Raw genomic sequence first — 19,246 nt, 5'->3', positions numbered from 1 at the left:
AACAACAGATACTGTGATTTTACAGGGTTCAGCTGTTTTCTTTCCCTGACTACGTGAATGCAACATGTGTTCTTCACAGGGTGGGTTGAGTCTCAAGGGGGAGTAGGCGTGAACGCTTCTGCGTTTACCTCCCAATAATGAGCTATGCAGCACAGCTGAGCCACGATTTGTAAAGACTGAGAGAGTAAATCCAAAGACAGGAAGTGCAATGCTTTGCTTTCAAATTAAGAGCACAAAATGTGCCGCTGATGCGTGAATTTTTTGGGCGGTAGAGAACAACGTCTGAGCCTGGAAAAAAAAAAACAAAAAAAAAAACTCCATTAACCACTTAAATTCCATTCAGCGATTATAGGCATGTGCCAAATATATTTCTGCTTTCTAAATATTTATGAATTTTGTAAATGCAACTGAATGGCTCTCAAATCTTGTCTTTGTGACCCAGGTTTGTATTTACTGTAATTGTCACAAAGTAACTGGCACACAGCAATAAAGGTCCAGCACCACAGTACTGAGCTAGGGACAGTGATGGGATTATAGGGTGATAGTATCATGACACAGCATATTGTCCATGATAATGTCACAATGAAAATAAGCCACATAATTCATACACAGTCATCTAAAATAATACATTATCAGTATTTTTGGAGATGAAGAAAAGATGAAACTAAGAGCGACGCAACGAGTAATTGATTGTTAAATTAATTTCCAACTATTTTGACAACTGATTAATCAGTTTGAGTATTTTTTTTTAAAGAAAAAAGTCCTCTGATTCTAGTTTCTTAAATGAGAATATTTTCTGGTTTCTTTACTCCTCTATGATAGTAAACAGAACATTTGGGGTTGTGGGCAAAACAACACATTTATATTGTGCTTTGGGAAACACTGATCAACATTTTTTTAAACCATTTTCTGACATTTTATAGGCAAACACCAATTAATCGACTGGACAGCGCTGAAAACTAATGCATTGTGAAATACCTTTGGTTTTCCGGATTACACAATGTCTGAGCCTTTTAACACAAAGACACATCAAATGCTTACAGGGCCGCAGAATTGTTTAACCCAAAAAAAAACAAAAAAACACTTGTCGCAGCTGGTGTTCTCAAACGGGCTCTTATTTTGACACTTGAAACCGGAAGCACAGCAGTATTTTGATGGACGTGCAGGAGTGATGTTGGGCTCAAAAAAGACCACTAAGGCGCCGCCAACATTTGCTAACTAGCAAACATTGCCTTATCCGGTAACACCATCTGCAGACATCGCTCAGTGGTACGTTTTCATACCAACCACAACAACACTAATAGTTACTGTAAAAAAAAAACAAACTAACGCTAGCTGGGCAAGGAGCTAGCCACTAGCTAACGTTAGCTTTCCTAATTTTTGTGTCATTCTTATTGGTTTTATTTTGGGTTTGCCGTTCTTTTAGTTAAAGCTAACACGCTAGCTAAGTAAAGCTATAGGCCACTTTAAACTAGCTTAAAAACATTATCCCGTCTAACGTGTTCAATTTATACTCATGATATATGTGTTGTTATAATGATAGTCGCTAAGCTAATACAGTTAAGCGGGTTAACGCTATCTGTAAGGAATGTGACGCTATCGTGTTCATTGTGGTTGCCTGACAACGGCGAATTAAAGGGACAGTAACGTTACTGACTCGGCCGTTGATCAGTATGTGTTCATATGTGCTGTAGACCTCATTTTAACGGCACTCAAGACAGTGTTAAGAGGCCTAAACTGAATTTTCTCGGATTCAAGAGTTTATGCACCGATAAAGTCAACTTCCAAGTGCCTCAAAACGGATTTAGCGTTTTCATTCCAGCTAGCAAGTGATGAAATACTTTTTTCCCACGGTAGCCACATACTGATATGACACAGCAGGCTAAACATAAGTGATACTGATGATACTAATTAAGGTTTTACTGCAGGGTCTCTCTAGTGAGCCACACGCACAATAGCAGCACCCGACTGTGTCTAACTTAAATGCAAGAGAACCTTAATTAGTATCATTGGCGACACCATAGATATTAGATTTCTGTATCTATGGGGAACACCTGTGTTTACCTTACTATTTCATGTCAAAGAGGCTGCTGTGAAAAAGATCTATTAATTAGCACACATTAGACCAGAGAGGAAGAACATAATTAGTGAGACCTCCTGCTGTAGTCTTTGGTTGTGATAAAACTTGTATACATTTGGCCTTGGTGTTGCACACAGCTGAAAACCCTTTACAAGGGGTAATTAGGCCTATTAATATTAGTTTTTCTCCAGTGAAAAGTATCAGGTTTGCAGCCTGCAGTGTTTCACCATGTTACTCTGTTTTATTTTATGCTATCTCTGCTGCAGTGATGAATATTAGCAATCAGTGCATTTTGTGCCCACAGTTTGGAGATGGATGACGAGCTGGAGAACTTCATCAGGGAGCACAAGGCGAGAGTAGCTGAGGATAAAGCCGGTCTAGAACAAGACCCTCCCTACTTGGAAATAAAGGTGTCTTGGAATGATGGATGTTTGAACTGATTCACAGTCGGGTCAGGACTCTGGAAAAAGTCATTTTGTTAAATTGGGATTAGAGGGTGACACAGAAAAGGATTTTCACTCTTGTCCCACCCCTGTCCTGGAAGAATGACTCCCATCTAGGGCTGGGCAATATATTGATATTACATTGTAATTGTGACATGAGATGAGATGTCATCTTAGATTTGGGGTATTGTTAAATGGTGATGTCGTGTAGTGTTGTCTTTTCCTGGTTTTAAAGGCTGCATTACAATAATGTGATGTAATTTTCTGAAGTTACCAGAGTGTTCTAGCTGTTTTATTATTTATCTTTACCTACTTAGTCATTATATCCACATTACTGATGATTATTTCTCAAAAATATCATTGTGTTGATAATAGCACTTGTGTCTGTATGTCACTGCCCCAACTACTTTATATAACCTACTGTCAGTCAGTTTAATCTATAGCAATGCATCCTGTTCTATAAGATCGTCATATAGTTGCACTACTAGCAACCAGCCACCAGGGCAGACAGGAGAGAATAAAAGCCATTTAAAATCACAAAAGAATGACTAGCATTATGTTCAAAATAAAGAAAATAGCCTTTATGTGTGAATTACATATTTATATATTAAAACAATGATTGACTGATTATTATGATTTCCATCCTGCTTGCTCTCGTCAACATTCCCATGTCCCATTGCAGTCATGTGATTAATAATGAAAGTGAATCCCACAGGAATTTTATATCGTCTTTAATGCATTTAGCCTAAAAGGTGTACTGCAGATATAAATCTTAAATTTGCAGAATTTCTTCCATAGTCTATTATTTATTTGGGGACCCAAAGAAAATCTCCTGTGGGTCACGACCCAGTCTTGGGGAATGACTGACCTATACTTTTAATGCATGATTTTCCTCTTTTTCTGACAGGCAAAACCCCACAGAGCCTATGGGTCCACTGTGAAGGAGAACATCCCTCCCAAGACTGTCGCACAGGGGAAAGGTACAGTACCACATTTCCCTCCCTAATTCTTGTCATTTATTTAAATGATTCTTGTGATAAGAAAAGAACAAATACCATATATCTATCATTACTATTAATCACTGTCATGTGAGAAGTGTTTGTCAGAGTAGACTCTGTTTCTTTAAAGTGGGAGTTGTCTTGTTTTGGCTTGATACTCTTCACCTTGTGTCTCTATTAAAAAATTGATGATGTGTTTTGTCAGAGGAGAGTTGCAGCGTGGGTCTACCTCTCGGTGTAGAGTATGAGAGGAAGAAACAGAGACTGCAGCATGAGCTGCGCATGGACTACAGACGCTACATGGCTCAGGTGACTGTCACAGACTTACCTGTTTACTCGTGTTTGGCTGTAGCAGACCAGCTTGAAGGTCAGTTCAGTCTTTGCTCCGTCAATATTTTATACCTCTTGTACATAATAATACTGCTTCAGTTGTCTACTGGAAATCTGCTGACTGTAATGAGAGGTGTTTGCAGTCCATTACTGAAACACAAACAAAAGCTGTGATCCAGGTCTGGATGCACTGAAGTCAGCATTTTTAGACTGAATATGTTGTATCTGGCCAGCGGCGCTGGTCTCATTTCAAAGACCCATCCAAATGAGGTCATGAAATGCAGCACCCTTTTGTCAGTATTTTAGGACACAGCTGGTGTATACTTTGCAGCTCTCAGTAATCCCATGATCCATATGGTGATCATGTATCTGCAGCAACATACACAGTCTGGAAATATCATGTAACCAAGTTGTGTTTACCAGGAAATTTGACTTCTAAAAGGGTATCAATCAAAGAAAAACTACTGCATGATGTGATATGGAAACCCAGCATGAACTCTTCCTTGTTCTGGATATGTTATGGGAAAAAAATACAATGTGCTGTATAAATATACTACATTTATATTAACCTGGTACACTTAATGTGTTCAAGTTGGAATTGTACTGTAAACGTAGGTGTTGCTCACTCATACGCTTTAGCTTGGTTCTTAGGTTAAAACTGCTTTTTTGTTGAATATGTGTTGTTGGAAGAGTGAAAGTCAGAATGTTTGAATCATGATAGTAACATTTTATTTTATATTACAGAAAAAACACTTTTCAGAGCCTGGACCATTAATTCACCTCGATAACAGAAGGTCTATCAAGGTAAATGTCTCTTTTTAATGACGTCAGTTCAAAATTATGAATTTAATTGGACACTATAATTATGTTTCCATTAAAAAATTGAGCCAATTGCACAAAAATCTAAGAACCTTTAATGAACTTCCTCATCATTACTGGATGGCTGCCAAAATCTATGGAGGAACAGAAATGAATAAGTTAAGAGAAACCCAGCACTAATCTTCTGATTATTTCTTAATGGCTAAAGATTTAAAGCTACTTTTTTTACTGATGCCTCTATATGACCTAAATAAGTTAATATAACATCTGCAAGAAGACTGGCTATTTGTCTATAGTTGTTCTAACCTGAAAGTGATGGACAAATCAGCAATATTGCTGTGGATTAACAATTAAAGTACTGAACTGAACTGAACTGAATATCTCTGGGCTGTGGGCAAAACAAAACAAAACAAAACACTAGTTTTGATTGCACCCAGCTTTATTTATGCTGAAAATGGTTTATGTAGACATGATAGCTTTCCCACTTTGACAGACATCACCTTTTACTATCATGCTTCCTCTACCAACAGCTGTTTGAAGACCAGACAGGTTTTCTCCCCAAACAGCGACCTACCTCACGGAGAGATGCAGCCACTCTAACAGAGGACAGCAGGGGGTTGCAAAGGGCTTTGCGCCTCGCTGAGGTGAAGACCCTCTGCCCCGAGGAAGACGAGGAAAAGTCTTCAGTACTTCCCAGGCATTGTGACAGGCTTGGGAGGCCAGTTTATCTGGAGTCAGAGGAGGAGGAGGAAGAGTTGAAGGAGGAGCTGGAGGAGCTGGAGCTGATGGAGGGCAGAAGGCACAGACATACAGGGGTTGAGGCCAGTTATGAGAAGAGACAGTCCAATAAGACTGCTGGCAGGTACGTGAAGGAAATTGTCTGTTGTTTTCTGTATTTATGTGTGTATTTACAAACGTGTTATAAAATGGCTAATTACTCATTTGTCCACATCTATCAGTTTGTTTCAGTCTCATTTTATTTGTTTTTTCCAGAGAGAAGAGGGAAAAACCAGCGGGTGTTGCCAGAGAAGGCAGGAGATCAAGAGCACTGACCAGAAATGAGGACACTGAGTTTGCCACTGGCCTTATAATAGGTTAAAGGATGTTTTACATTTTGTGTCTCAACATCTCATTTCTTAAAATTTAAGGGTCATCACAGGCTGGACCATTTGATTTTTAAAACAGTTGTTTTACTTCTGAAATGATAGTTCCTTCAAATCTTTGGTTGGTAAAGAATTAAGGAAAAGGTTTTCTGAAATGATGGACTACAGAACTCTTAATGACATGATAAGTTCAGATGACTTAAACTGAACTACTGCACAGACCTGATGGTCTCTTTTTTTTTTAAAAAAAATGTGTCCCATCTTTTTAGGAGCTGTTGATACAGAAGATACCTTACAGAAGAGGAAGGAGCGCTACAGACAGGAGCTGCAGGAGCAGATTGCTGAACAGCACAGGAACAAGAAGAGGTACTTAGTGACTCTCGTCTTTTCATGAACAATGTAACACCAGAATAATACTATACTAAAATATACCATAATACTTTCAGATGCTAGACACACACTACATGCAATTATCTTGTTTGAATAATTATATATGATCCAGTCATTAACTGCTGAACGTGTGTAGCTGTAAAACAACTGTATATGTGTGTCATTGTTGCAGGGAGAAAGATTTGGAGCTGAAAGTTGCTGCGACGGGGGCAAATGATCCTGAGAAACAGGTGAGCTGGTGACTGACAACCAACCCTCCAGAAGATTGTTGATTATCTTTTCTTCCTCTCAGGTCGCAGTGGTTGGACACAAGTCCCCAGATTCAGTGACTGCTTTGAGTATTTTACTCTCCATCACATTTGTAGAACATAATCTGTGAAAGACGTCTGTGTCACAGGCAACAATATTTTTGTTTATTCCAAACGTGAGTTCAAGTAACTAGAGTTAAGGGGAGCTATCAAAAGGGTTTTCAACATATGTATAGTATATTTTTTATCTCTCAATATTTTCTCTTTTTGTAAACTAGCCGGACCGAATCAGACAGTTTGGACTGTGCAGGAGGAAAGATCATCGGGTTTTGGAGCCTTCAGCAACAGGAGAGAGTGAAACATCATCCAGAGGTGCACCTAATAATCATGAGAAGATAGGTGTAAGAAACAGAGAGACGCCTCCTCCTGAGCAGCCTCATGTAGCCTTCCAGTCCCCTGTGCTGGAGTACAGCTCTGCCCTTGGTGGAGGCGGCCTGTCACCCAACAGCCAGCCTGCTGCCCCCTCCTTCCCCCGAGCCATGGACACTCCCAGGTATCCCTTAAACATAAACCTCACTGAAGTTATAATGCTCATTGTGTTAGTTCTGGTAACACAAGTGTCTTTTTATCTCCAGACTCCCCTTGTTTCCTCCTCATCCTCCTTCAACTCTCAGTGAGCCCTACAGAAGTCCTTATGGAGAGCCTCATCACTACTACAGCACCAGAAACTTGCTCGACCCAAACATGGCCTACTGTAAGCACTGCTCTCCTCCGTTAAATGAGAGCATATTTACCACATTCATTATTATCGTCATAATTTTCATACGTGTTTCATTTTTCTCTCCAGATGGTCACTTAACTGTTCCAGGTGCTGGCCCTCCCATGCCCTACTGGAGCGTGCCACCAGGGGGAGCTGTGCCCAGCCAGTTTGGTAACCACAGCCCTCACAGCCAGCACAGTGGAAGCAGCTTCCCCGATCCTCCAATACAGTAAATATCTAATTCTTTTTTTAGTATTTCAGCTTGAAAAGGGTCAGCAAATTATTAGCAGCTAACCACAAAATGTCAGTAAATGTATCTGCTTCACCAGACAAATGTTTAATCTCCTTTGAGCTGCATAACATAAATTTAATTAAAACAGAGTGGACATGGCATTACCATTTGGTTGTGGTCTGATAGCGAAGTATGCTTTTAATTTCCTGTTAAGTATGAGAATTGACTAGTTGTCATCATGGTCAGATCTAAACAGTGTGATTCTGCAGCTCTTCTGACAGACCGAGCAATGAGGCAGCTACTGTGGACTCGCAATTCAGGACTTTCCCTTCAGAGAGATCCAGATCAGCCAGAGAGAGGGTTCTGAGCTACAGGGAGGCTTTGAAAAAACAGGTAGGTTAAACTAATTTAGAATCTACTTAAGGAATCTAAAAGGACTGATAAGCCTTCTTACTTCCATCATCACTTATTATAATTCTGCAGGGAAATCAACTCCAAATGTTTGTCATATGACTGTATTTTAATACCCTGTCCAACAGTGGATTACATTATGAATTTGGTTTGATTAGGATAAATCTAAACAATAATTGGCAAGCTGAGACTAAAGGTACAAGCACAAATTATGATGTTACTGCACTACTTACTGTTTATGTCTTCACAGGATGGAGTGTTGTGAAGGAGTGTTGTAACACATACAGATACATTTAAAGATTAGGTTTTTGGATGTTAATATTTAAAGACAGTAAGGGTTTTTACAAAAAACAACATTGTTAGGGAGTATGGGAGTAAAGTGGTTGCAGGAAATTTTTAACTTTCACTGCATCCTAGTCTGTGATATGTTGGCAGGAAGCTTCCAGGAGAGGGAGCAACGAGCTTTACAACCAGGTAAAAGTGATTAAAAGATGCAGTGTAACTTAAGTTATCCCTTTATACCCTCCTTAATTTGTTGATTGAGTTGGCAGTAGACGTGTTTGTGAAATCTCTCCCGTGTCAGGTGTCACTTCACATCCCAGTAACACCTCAGTCCGATCCCAGTCCCTCACCTTGCCCTTGTAGTTGCTCTGTGTAACACTGAAACTACAGAAATCCTCTATTTCTCCCCTTAGCTTGCATTTTGTGTGATATGATCAATACAGGGAAAAACAACATTCGAAAAATCTACTTTGGTTGTTTTTTGGGTAGATGATGAACTCACTTCTGTTCCTGTTATTCAATAACTCAACCATTTTTCAGTATTTGTATATAAAAAAACTGTTGAGAAGACCAAACAGTTTGTCATGTATTAAAAAAACAAAAAAACCCCCATAGTTTTGTTCATTCCTCTTTGCAGTAAAGCATCAGAAACATTTAAACGCAAATAAATACAAAGATGAACCAACAAATTAAACCTTAAAGAGGGGAGGTTTGTTTGGTTTCCTGTGATCCACCAGACCCTCCAACACATCATTTGGGGATGTTAATATAACCTATAAAACACTGTAATGTAGATCCAGGAGCAACAGGAACGGAGACTTCTGGAGAGGGAGGAGGCAGAGCGTTACGAGGCCCAGCTGGAGATTGACATGAAGAACCACCAGCCCTGGGGCCGAGGCGGTGGAGGAGCCCCACTCAGAGACAGCACTGGAAATCTTATTGGTATGTCCCAATTATAGTGGCTGTCTTATATAATACTGTGAAAGGTTGTTTTTTTTTCCCTGCAAGATAATTACACATACTCTTGTGTCCACAGATGTTTAATTTTTTCCTCATATTTTTGTGACTAGCTGACCTCAACCAAATGCACAAGCTAAACGAGGAGGCCTACAGCAACCCGGAGCAGTGGCAGAGGAGAGCCACAGCCCGCCGAACAGAGCTGCCTGACCCCAACGAGAGGGTCTCTGGTACTGTAGCAGAGTGCAGTATCCATGACACTAGTGACAGGCCTCCCGGTACCGTAAACATCTTCATTCTCAATGTATTTAGTAGTGTTTTAGAATTAGAACATTTCTAGTATCATGGCTGGGACTGGAACAAACAAACAAAAAAACACAAACAAGGCATAAATGGCATAATTTCTATTAAAAGGTAACTGAGTAAAATATGTACAACAGGTCTTTAGGATGGAGCTTTGAAAGTACTATTTTATGGTGAATTTAAGAGAATAATTAAATTAATACAAGCACCACAGCATGGCAATAAAGATCTGGTCTACATCGTTTTAATATGGTCACAACCCTCTGATTTCTTTTGTAGGTTTCACCCATGTCCAAACCCCTCAGTTTGCCAGAGGCAATGTGTTTGCCAGCCAGCCCACCCAGCAACAGCTCCAGGAGCAGGACAAGTACAAAGCTTACCTCAAACAGCAGGTACTGCTTTTAAAAGCTGGTGCTGCTTCTACTGACTGTGTTTTATGGTAGGCCGTCTTGTCGAGCATCACTTCGGCTGGCAGCCGACCATCCTGTTCTCTGGGAAGGTAGCTAGCTGCTTTTAGTGTAGTGCAAGTGAATCAGGGTTTAGCAGCACAAACCAAAAAGAGGTTTGTTCCATGCCTTTCTAGAAATTTTCCTCAGTCTTCTAGCCTGCAAGTAGGTTTAGGTTACTTTTTTATACCCAGTGATAGATTTGGTTTGCAGTGGACGTGATTGCATCTTGACACACACTTTACAAATAACCTAGACAATAGATAGATGTGAGAAAAGAGGCAGCTGTCAATCAAACTTGAGCCCACACATTCTTGAAAAAATGGTCTAAAGAGCAAAATGAGCTGTTTACTAATAATTATGAACGTTTATTTTCATTCAAATCTTTGTGGATGCTTAATTAGCTTGAACAATAAAAACAGACCGATTAAAAAAAAAACTAGCAAAATAGATTGTAATAGAAAAGTGTGGGTTAAAATAAAAAAAAAAAAACATTTCTTCTATAGTATCTGTGCAATGTTGCTTTGATTTAGTCATCTGAGCGATGGCTGGTGGAACAAAGCTATTTTTAAACCACTTTGTTCTACACCTTGGGACTATGAACCCCGTCCAGAAGGAAGAAGCTGAAATTCACTGTGCAAAGGGTGGGAGTCGTTTAAACTCAAGCCAGTTATCCTCTGCAGCTGTCTGATGCACAGGGATGTTGGGTTAAGCTGTGACTCACCAATCAGCCTATTAGACCATTTAACAATTTCAGATTCAGAGAGTTTCTGTTTTTGAAAGATAGGGTTTAAATCCATGATGGCAAACAAGAACATAAAATCAGAAGTAGCACAGTTTCCCCAAAGAAAACAAATGCTGGTTCCCCTTTTTGCACATGACTTCAAAAGTCTTAAAAAGTCTTATGAGCAATGGGGCTTAATTTGTGTTATATGCAGAGGTAAAAGTTGTTTGGCATGTTGGGTTCGTGAAGATCGGTTTATGTTGTCTCATTACCCTTGGTTTGTTTAAAGATTGAGGAGAAGATGCGTAAAAAGGCGGAGGAGAGGGAACGGGTAAGACTGGAGGAAGAGAAAGAGGAGAAGAGGCTGGCGGAGCAGAGGGCTCGCATCCAGAGGGAGTATGAGGAAGAGCAAGAGAGGAAGAAACGGAAGGAAATGGAGGTGAGGAGCTGAAAAACAAAGTCATGCGCAGGGTCTACACTGATAATTGAAGCTAAACAAAAAGTTAAAATTGACTCAAATTCTTTCCCCTTTCGCTCTGCCTTACCCTCTTTTATCTCTCATCTATCACTGCCTTGCTCTCCTTCCATTCTGTCTCAGCAAAAAGCCAAGAATGAAGAGCTGATTCATCTGGCTGAACAGAGGAAGAAGGAAGCAGAGATGAAGAAGAAAGAAGCGGAAGAGAAGGAGAATGCACTCCTGAGGAGGCAGTATGAGAGGGAGAGGCAGGCTCGGGTAGAGGAGGTGAGTTCACTGATGGCTTCACAGCCACTTGGCAATAACATTTAAAGTAAGGAATCATTATTACATATTTTACAATAAAATCATAGACTCTAATATATTTTGGTCTGTAAATAGAAATAAGTTCATATGTATAAAACTACAAGTTCATGAACAAAAGGGGAAGATGCATGAATACTGCAGTTGAGCACAGTTGATCACAATAAAGTACCTCAAAATAATTTTTAACCTTTGAACAACACATTGTATTCAACAAGTTAAGATCAAGCAGCAGTTATCATACAGTAATAATCAGCAAACTCAGCTCAGCTTTATTTGTATGGCACTTTTAATGAAGTGTTAGAAACTAGTAAATAAAAGTCAGTAGAATAAAATGACCACCAGGGATAAAAAAAATAATAATTTAAGAGCAATAATTAAAACTTAAAAGTTTGAAACACGTTGTCTAATCTTACTTGTTAAGGAATAGCCTTGATTTGTATGGCCTCTGTCCTGGTAACATTTTATGTTGTCCAAAAAATAGTTTTATCATGATCCATTTCACATAATCACTCACATTCTCTCTCATCTTGCAAAGAGACACTACGAAGACTTAAGCTAATGGTCAGCTGATGATTGATCATGATTGAAAACCTGATAGATGAAACCAGCCTATCATTACTACCAGAGTGTGAATTTGTTTAAGCAAACTGCAAAATGTTGCATCTACCACTATAAAGCTTTTCTTTACTTGACTTTTCAGTAGCATTGCCTGTTTCTGCCTGTGGAAGAAGGTGTAAGGAGAAAATAAACAGCTTAAATGGGTGAAATCACTGCATATCCAACTGTGCTGGATATGCTGTGAAAAACTGCAGGCAATAGCTGTCCACAGTCGATCAGCAACAGAACAGCGTTGCGTCAGGACTCTTAAGAAGTGTGAAGTAGCAATATTTCTTCTGTTTTGACATTCTTTATTGATTATGTAAAGATGAAATTCTCTTTTCAACCTCTGTTTTGGATGTAGGGTCAGCCTGTGGCAGCAGGGTTGTTCCACTTGAGCAAGACAAGAGTTGAATATTTTTCTAATTTGACAGGTGTAGTCATCTGAGCTTGGACAAAGGTTTTTATTTAAATTAAAACTAAACCATGAAGAAAGAAATTAATGAAGTGAAAATTAAGTAGTGAAATCACCTTTTGCAGTAACACTTGACTTGAAATCTCCTATTTAGCGTTTAGGAGCTTTATAACACACCATAATACAGCTGAAAGCAGATAAGCATTTAATGTATTTGTCAACAATAATAACTCCTCCCTGGGGAAGCTGTTGTTTGAACATAATGAAAGACTACAGTTGGACACAGTTGTAGTAATATACTTTTTATACTTTTGTGAGCATGCAGAACTCCCAGTAGCATATCCACTGTAGCCACTCTTTTCCCTTTGATCATCCTCAGTTGCACCAGAACATGCACAGTGGGTGACATCCATCATGTTCAATTTAATTTAACCAAAGTTTTTGGAAATTCTATGCAGTGAATGGGTGGCTGTGTGTTCTTAGGTCCGCAGGGAGCCCTCGCCTCCAATCCCGACCCTGCAGAAGAAACATGGGCTACATCAGTACACCCCCAGGCCCCCCACTGTTGACAGCCAGCATTCTACTGCCCCCCTGTCTGTGAGTCACTCACACACACACACACACACACACACACACACACACACACACACACACACACACACACACACACACTTACACACATATACAGTTGAAAAAATCTTTGTATAACAGAGGTTATTTTATTCTCACCAGTGTCTTCCCTGAATAAATAAAATTCAGTAATGTGTTCTCTCCCACTCTGTGTACCTTTGTTTTCATAACTTTTGATTTTTCTGCCTCTGTCTTCAGGAGCGCTCTTTGTCTGGTCTCCAGTCCCCTCCTGTCCCCGCTCGTAGGAATCAGCTCCGAGCTGCAGGTACTATATGAGCCAGGCATTTGAAAATATAATTTGACCAGAGAAGTTAAAATAGACTCTCTCGCTGTTTGTCAGAACTGCACTGTCTTAGTGTTTCATTCAGTTTGTCCCACGGATGTTTAGATTTTTTCAACGGGCAGCTCAACTTCTTCCACAGTTCCTGGACTCAGTGGTTCATATCTTTGATTCTAAGACTGGAGATATACTTGATGTTTGTCCATGTTTGTGTGGCATTAATTTCAGAGGACACACAAAGCCATCACTCCAAATGGACACTAGATATGTGAGACAGCCATGATGCATAGGGGTGCACAGTATCAGGTGTAATCTGTATTTGTGTTTTCAGGCGACCAGCATGATGTTTTCAGTGAGCTATCAGCGTTGCGTCGGCAGCTTCGCTGTGAACAAAAACGTCTGGAGGGTCGTTTGCAGCAGGGCGAGTGGGAGGACTTCGACTCTCCTCTGAGTGACAGGTCAGACCCACACAGATGCATCATTATTATTCTACTTATCATTTGGTGTAAATACATAGGCACCTCAACTTCTGTGCTGACACATGCATCCAACTGCAAATTGGATATACAGGTAGTTGTAGATAAAAAAACAAAAGAGGGCACAAAATATGCTCATTGTGTATATATATGAATAAAGTCCATTCATTCATGAACTGGCTTATTCAATTTACCAAAAATAGGACTTGGGTTGGTCCTGTCCTGACTCGGGTAGGTCTTGTCTTTCTTTGTCCAGACATCGGGAGCGCCCTCTGGTGGATGTGTTTGATATGGCCCGGCTGCGGCTTCAGGCTCCAGTCCGAAGGCCGCACTCCAGAAACATGGAGCCCAGAAACCTGCTGCGAATCCACGACTCCCTTCAGCTCAAATACCCAGGTAAGTCTCACAGGCTTAATTGTACTCTACTGTAAACCAACATTATTACCTGCAACTGGTTTACATGTATATGTTTGTGAGTCAGATGGTGAGTCCAGGCTGGGCTTCAGTGAGGTTCCTAAACTGGAGGACGTGGGTGTGGCCAGCAGGAGGAGGCGGGACTACAGGGATCCATATCAGCAGTCCAGCAGCCAGAGGTCTACAACCCAGGATGGTGAGATCTCACTGCAGTTACTAATTCATCCCTTTGCAGTAATTGTGTTTGGAAGTTTTTGTGTGGTTGTTATTTTTATTTGCTTATATTATGTTGGAGATTAAACTGAATTGCCATTGACCTGTCAAAGTTGCTGATGTGGATGTCGGGGATGAATCCTGCTATTAAGTGTGAGTGAGTTAAGTGATCTGTTAAATTGCTGGGTGGATGTTTTGTGAAAAATGTGGTGACGCTCTATGGATTGTATTTACATGTGACTTTGATCTGAACACATGGATCACAAAGCGTGTTGTGTGATTTACATCTCTGCTGCTTTTTTCCCCTATCCAGATAAGAGATCCAGGTGCAGAGCTCATGTTAATGCCAGTTGTAAATGGAGCTTTTGATATTTCTGGTTTAGTGAAATAAATAAATAAAATAAAATGCTGTCCTCCTTGTGTTGCAGATTATTTTGACCTGTCCCCACCACAGCAAAACGATTATCTGGTGAGTTTAAAAGAAATTATGTTCTCAAGCACGTGTGCTACAACAACGAAAATCTCTTACGTGGTTTTATATGAACTGTAACAACTAACTTGTAAGTTTTGGAGTGGAACTGTGAAACGAGTTGTGTTTATGTTGCAGAGGAGTGTGATCGGGTCTGCAAGGGGTTCTCTGCTGGAGTCAGAGAGTGCTTTCATCGGTAAGACCGCAATGATGCAGATATTGTAATGAAGGCATATTTACTGTCAAACAGTTTCTGTCTTACATCATCATGGTGCAGATGTTTCACAGTGATTTGCAGTTGGGGATCTGTCAAGTTTTCACAACACATAACCACCCAAAACTGTTAGAGAGGTTACACAGCGCTGCAGTAACTCAAAGTTTGTGTAGTTGAGATGCCTAAGGCTTATATGTGTTTAGACCCCCTAGGCGATGCATTCCCAGTACCACGCACCCCGGAGCCTGAGAAAACCCCTCTGCTGTCAGCCAGGGAGCGGAGGAGGCTGGCCAAACAGTCACAATGTCCCCAGGTACCCTGCTTTACGCACCACACACACACCTCAGGCTCCATGGTTGTTTGAAGTACTCCACAGCACATTAATCAGAAAGTTCTGTTAGCTCAAAGGCTAAAATTCAGTAAGTAAGCTACAACTTAAATGATCTTTAAATCACAAAGTTTGATTTTAATGTCCTCTGGCTACTTCAGGACCGAGCTGCTTCCAGCCAGCCTTTTGGCCAACATGACAATGGCACAGGTGACAGACTGCAGCAAGAAGCAGAACACAGCGGTGATAGGAGGAGCCAGGACAGGACCGGTCGTCGTGGCAACACAGCTGGTACCATTTGAGAGATTGAGTTCTGCTGGTTATTTTATGTAATTCTTTCAGTTCTGTTGGACAGATGCCCGCATCAGCAAAGCAGTTTTTCAGGAATGAAGTAGACTATTTTTCATAAATTTCTAAATTAAAATTCTAACATTAGAGCTTTAATGGGTTTCCAAAGCCCAGGGGTCATTAAATTAAGCCAGTATTCAAATTACCATGGAAACAGCCCAAGTTGGATAAAGAATAACAGGACAATTTTTCTGCAGCAAATATTTGTTTAAAGGTGTAGTCAGTAGCACTTGACTGAGCATCAGGATGTCAAATACAAACTCGTTGGGTTGGAGAAACGTAATAAACCCTGCAAAACAATTAGAAAAACTGAGGAAATACAGGCATGCTGATACAACCACCACCACCACACAGTTCTAGACATAAGTGATGATTGAAAGGGATTATTTATACCTTGCATTGTTTTTCTTTAAGAAAATGTTGTGGATTACACCTTTTAAACAGTGAACTGTATGTCTCTACTTTTTTTTTTTTTTTAACAATTTCCACACAAACCTTTTAGCACTGTTTCAGAAGTTTGTGCTATTAACATGACTGAAAACACACTTAATACTTAACATGACTTTTCATGTACACTGAATATGTGTGTCAGGGTAAACAAGAAGCTATTCAACTCTATGGTTAGTTGCAGAAAATGCTACAAGCGAAGAACTGCAATGGCAAAAAGTAAGACTAAAGGTGTCTTTGCTTGGACTGGCGATGTAGAACTGTCATTGAATGTAGGTCAGCAACACTTGTAATTTGTTAACCATGAATTAAGTGCTGGTAGTCAAGGCTTATGTCCCTTGTTGTCTTACAGAAAAGGGTCACATGATAGAGGTATGACGAATCAGGGAAGGACAGGTTCACTTCCTGATTGGGTCAGTCACAACATGAGTGTGCGTAATTGTTTTCAAGAGAGAATCCTAAAACACAATCGTGGAATTTTCAAACTAAAACGCGGTCAGCACAGCAGCGTTTTCAAAAGTCTCAGTTCAGGGGTTCAAAAATGCTGGAGTAGAGTGGGCGCTAGGAGTAAACAGCAAAAATTAGGCTACATCCACACTAATAGGTTTTCATTTTAAACACACAAGACAAAGACAAGGTGGGCAAAGTTTGGATTTTAACTTTTAATGTTTCACTCTTGTCTTCCTGCTCCTATTCACCAGAACCGGTGGATCTGTCAGATGACGACTCCTCCCCTCCCCGGTTCTCCCGTCACAGTCTTAACCACCGAAGCTCTGTAGAAACTGTCGTCACAGATCCCTGGATGCGGCCAGGAACATCGGACACACTGAAATGTTTGGACCGACCGTTAAGGAGGGAGCGGTTGACAACATAGTATTGCGTCCCCCAAGACTGGGAGGTGCCTTTGTCTTTTGACAGCTGATCTTGAGCCAGACGTCTCTCTGTCTTTAAATCATGATATTATCGTCAGTTTGATCTCATGGCTTCTGTGACACATGACATATGAATGTCTGAATAATGATACTTATGGGTATGTAATTTGTGCTGAATCATCATTTACATCAGAGAACCTCAATATCTGATATCTCAGTGAGACCATGTGTTCTTGTTATAGGCATTTGCTATTTTATTAATGATTAAATTATGTTTTAAATAAATTATATTTTAATTATGTGAGTTGTGTATTTTGTTTGCATCCTTTGACTAAGCATCAAAACCACTAATTTGCAAACTTTTAATCAGATGCTCTCCAACATTATATTTAAGATCTTAGATAAGAAGCCATGAGGAGGAAGTCTGCCCACACTTTCTGTGCCCATGATCAAAGCTACTGGGTAAAAGTTTCATAATAACCTTTAAGCATGTACGTAATTAAAATGGTCTGAGAGAAAACTATAATTCTGCTGTTTATAACCTTGAGAAAATCTAACTCATGACTGGAGACTTTGACCAATCACAGGTCGGTAAAATAATTGAGTCTCACAAATTCCCAATTCCCAAAATTAAAAGTATTTAACGACCTGGGAACCAGATTCAACGACTGTCAACTGTCTTTCTTAACACCAATCACTGACTCCACCTTAACAAGTTAATGTATATGCCAAAACATTTGCAGAATTTATTCAGGCATTAAAAACCTTGGGAACAATGGAAATGAATGAAGATCAGGTTTCAAACAACAGAATAAACACATAAAATGTCTCCATACTGCTTGTCTTGTGTTATCCAAGTCTCCTAAAGCCTCAACATGCCAAGCTGACTAAAGAAATGGTATTTGCACCATGTTTTTTGTCTGAATCTTCACTGTAGATCCTGAGCTCAGAGCCACGTTCACGTGCACGTGAATATTATCTCGACTGGGTGTGTGTGGTGTGACAGTGTGCAAACAACATGTCAGGACTTTTGGAAAAAAAAATCTCTCCATACTGCTTGCCTGGCATAATCCAAGTTTCCTAAAGTTTTTTTCATTTGAAAAACAGGTCACCAGTTGCTTCCACTGTTTGGGAGATTCTGCAGCACTGTTTTCCTGTGAAACTCCTGTTTTGTTCTGCTGACTAACAAAATAAACGCAACCCTCAGTTGGCATGAAGGTGAGAAGATAATAATGGAATTTTCATTTTTTGGGTGAACTATCCCTTTAAAAAAAGTCAATCAACCAGAGTTTTTTTATGTTGTATTAAATAAGGAAATAGAAAGCAGCCCTTATTCACTTAAACTTGTCAAAGGGTATATTTAAACCTGGGCTTTATATACTTGTTAACCAACAAAGTCACACAACAGACCTTTTTCACACCAACCAAGAAACAGTAAACACAAGTGTTACTAATAATAATAATTAAGCGTCTGTTCCATTCAGGTCAAACAGAGTCAGGGTGCTGCTATTGTGCATTTTATAATAATTAAGGCTTAATTGGTGTCATGGTAACACCTGTTTTAACACTGCTATTTCATATAGCTGCTATGGGGAAAAAAAAGGTCAGGAACACTGTGACAGCCCACCCATGTGTCTTGTTTTGTTCACCCAGAGACTGGGTGGGTCGTCAGTGAGACTGGTTGCACCTGAGAGTTGGGAGGAGCCAGAGGGCATAAAAGGGCTGCTCTCCCTAGACTCTTTCTTTCTCTGGCTGGGCTGCTGCCACCGTTCCTCATAGTTGTCTTACCATTGTAGTTTGGGTTTGAATCCTTATTTTCAGCACTCATACATACACCCATTTACAGCCTCATCTCTTTCTCCACATTATTTATTTGGGTTTTTCAATAAAATATCCAGATCATTGATTTTTGTGTGTGTGGACTCCCTCCTTTTGTTGCAACTTTGAGCCAAGCTGTAACAAACACAAACAAACAAACCAGCTGAGGAAGTTGCAGACAAGCAACTCCTGTATTCTGCAAGGTAAAATGACTTTGTGCTAAAGGACTTTGGTGGTTTGAAGAGAGCGATACAATGGTTGTTTCGGGTTAAACAAAATGGATCTTACTCCTTAATTAAGAGGTGTTTCTCTGTAGGGATTAGTGTGGGTCACAATACTGGAATTTCTAATTTTGGTACTCGATGTTTGATACCAATTTTGATACCGCAGGAAAAAGTGACTTAACACTGAAGACATA

At 40.0% G+C, this 19,246-nt stretch overlaps 1 protein-coding gene across 1 annotated transcript; it reads left to right on the top strand.

Moving 5' to 3' along the window:
- Window positions 1-1,231: 1,231 nt before the first annotated feature.
- Window positions 1,232-17,311, top strand: LOC146326530 (centrosome and spindle pole-associated protein 1-like). Its single transcript, XM_084718823.1, has 29 exons — window positions 1,232-1,269; window positions 2,385-2,490; window positions 3,431-3,503; window positions 3,727-3,830; window positions 4,596-4,655; window positions 5,201-5,532; window positions 5,664-5,764; window positions 6,043-6,139; window positions 6,336-6,393; window positions 6,690-6,964; window positions 7,047-7,165; window positions 7,259-7,400; window positions 7,673-7,796; window positions 8,250-8,288; window positions 8,891-9,038; window positions 9,167-9,331; window positions 9,636-9,748; window positions 10,816-10,965; window positions 11,125-11,268; window positions 12,803-12,916; window positions 13,148-13,214; window positions 13,561-13,687; window positions 13,962-14,101; window positions 14,187-14,315; window positions 14,761-14,801; window positions 14,940-14,997; window positions 15,219-15,328; window positions 15,505-15,634; window positions 16,840-17,311. Exons 2-29 carry the CDS (start codon window positions 2,392-2,394, stop codon window positions 17,010-17,012), a joined length of 3,432 nt encoding a protein of 1,143 aa, XP_084574949.1. The 5' UTR covers window positions 1,232-1,269; window positions 2,385-2,391; the 3' UTR covers window positions 17,013-17,311.
- Window positions 17,312-19,246: the final 1,935 nt, after the last annotated feature.

This window comes from Lutjanus erythropterus, chromosome 5, assembly GCF_056507025.1.
Source record: "Lutjanus erythropterus isolate fLutEry1 chromosome 5, fLutEry1.hap2, whole genome shotgun sequence".
In the NCBI taxonomy this organism is placed as follows: Eukaryota; Metazoa; Chordata; class Actinopteri; order Lutjaniformes; family Lutjanidae; genus Lutjanus; species Lutjanus erythropterus.
Note: the sequence above shows the minus strand (reverse complement) of the source record. Positions and strands in the feature narration are given on the sequence as shown.

Excerpts from the sequence above, each read along its gene's own strand:
- LOC146326530 (XM_084718823.1), top strand. The coding sequence starts at position 2,392 with ATGGATGACGAGCTGGAGAACTTCATCAGGGAGCACAAGGCGAGAGTA. Across the intron at positions 5,765-6,042 it reads TGCCACTGGCCTTATAATAG|GAGCTGTTGATACAGAAGAT; the intron begins GTTAAAGGATGT and ends CCATCTTTTTAG. Across the intron at positions 14,802-14,939 it reads CACAGCAAAACGATTATCTG|AGGAGTGTGATCGGGTCTGC; the intron begins GTGAGTTTAAAA and ends TTTATGTTGCAG.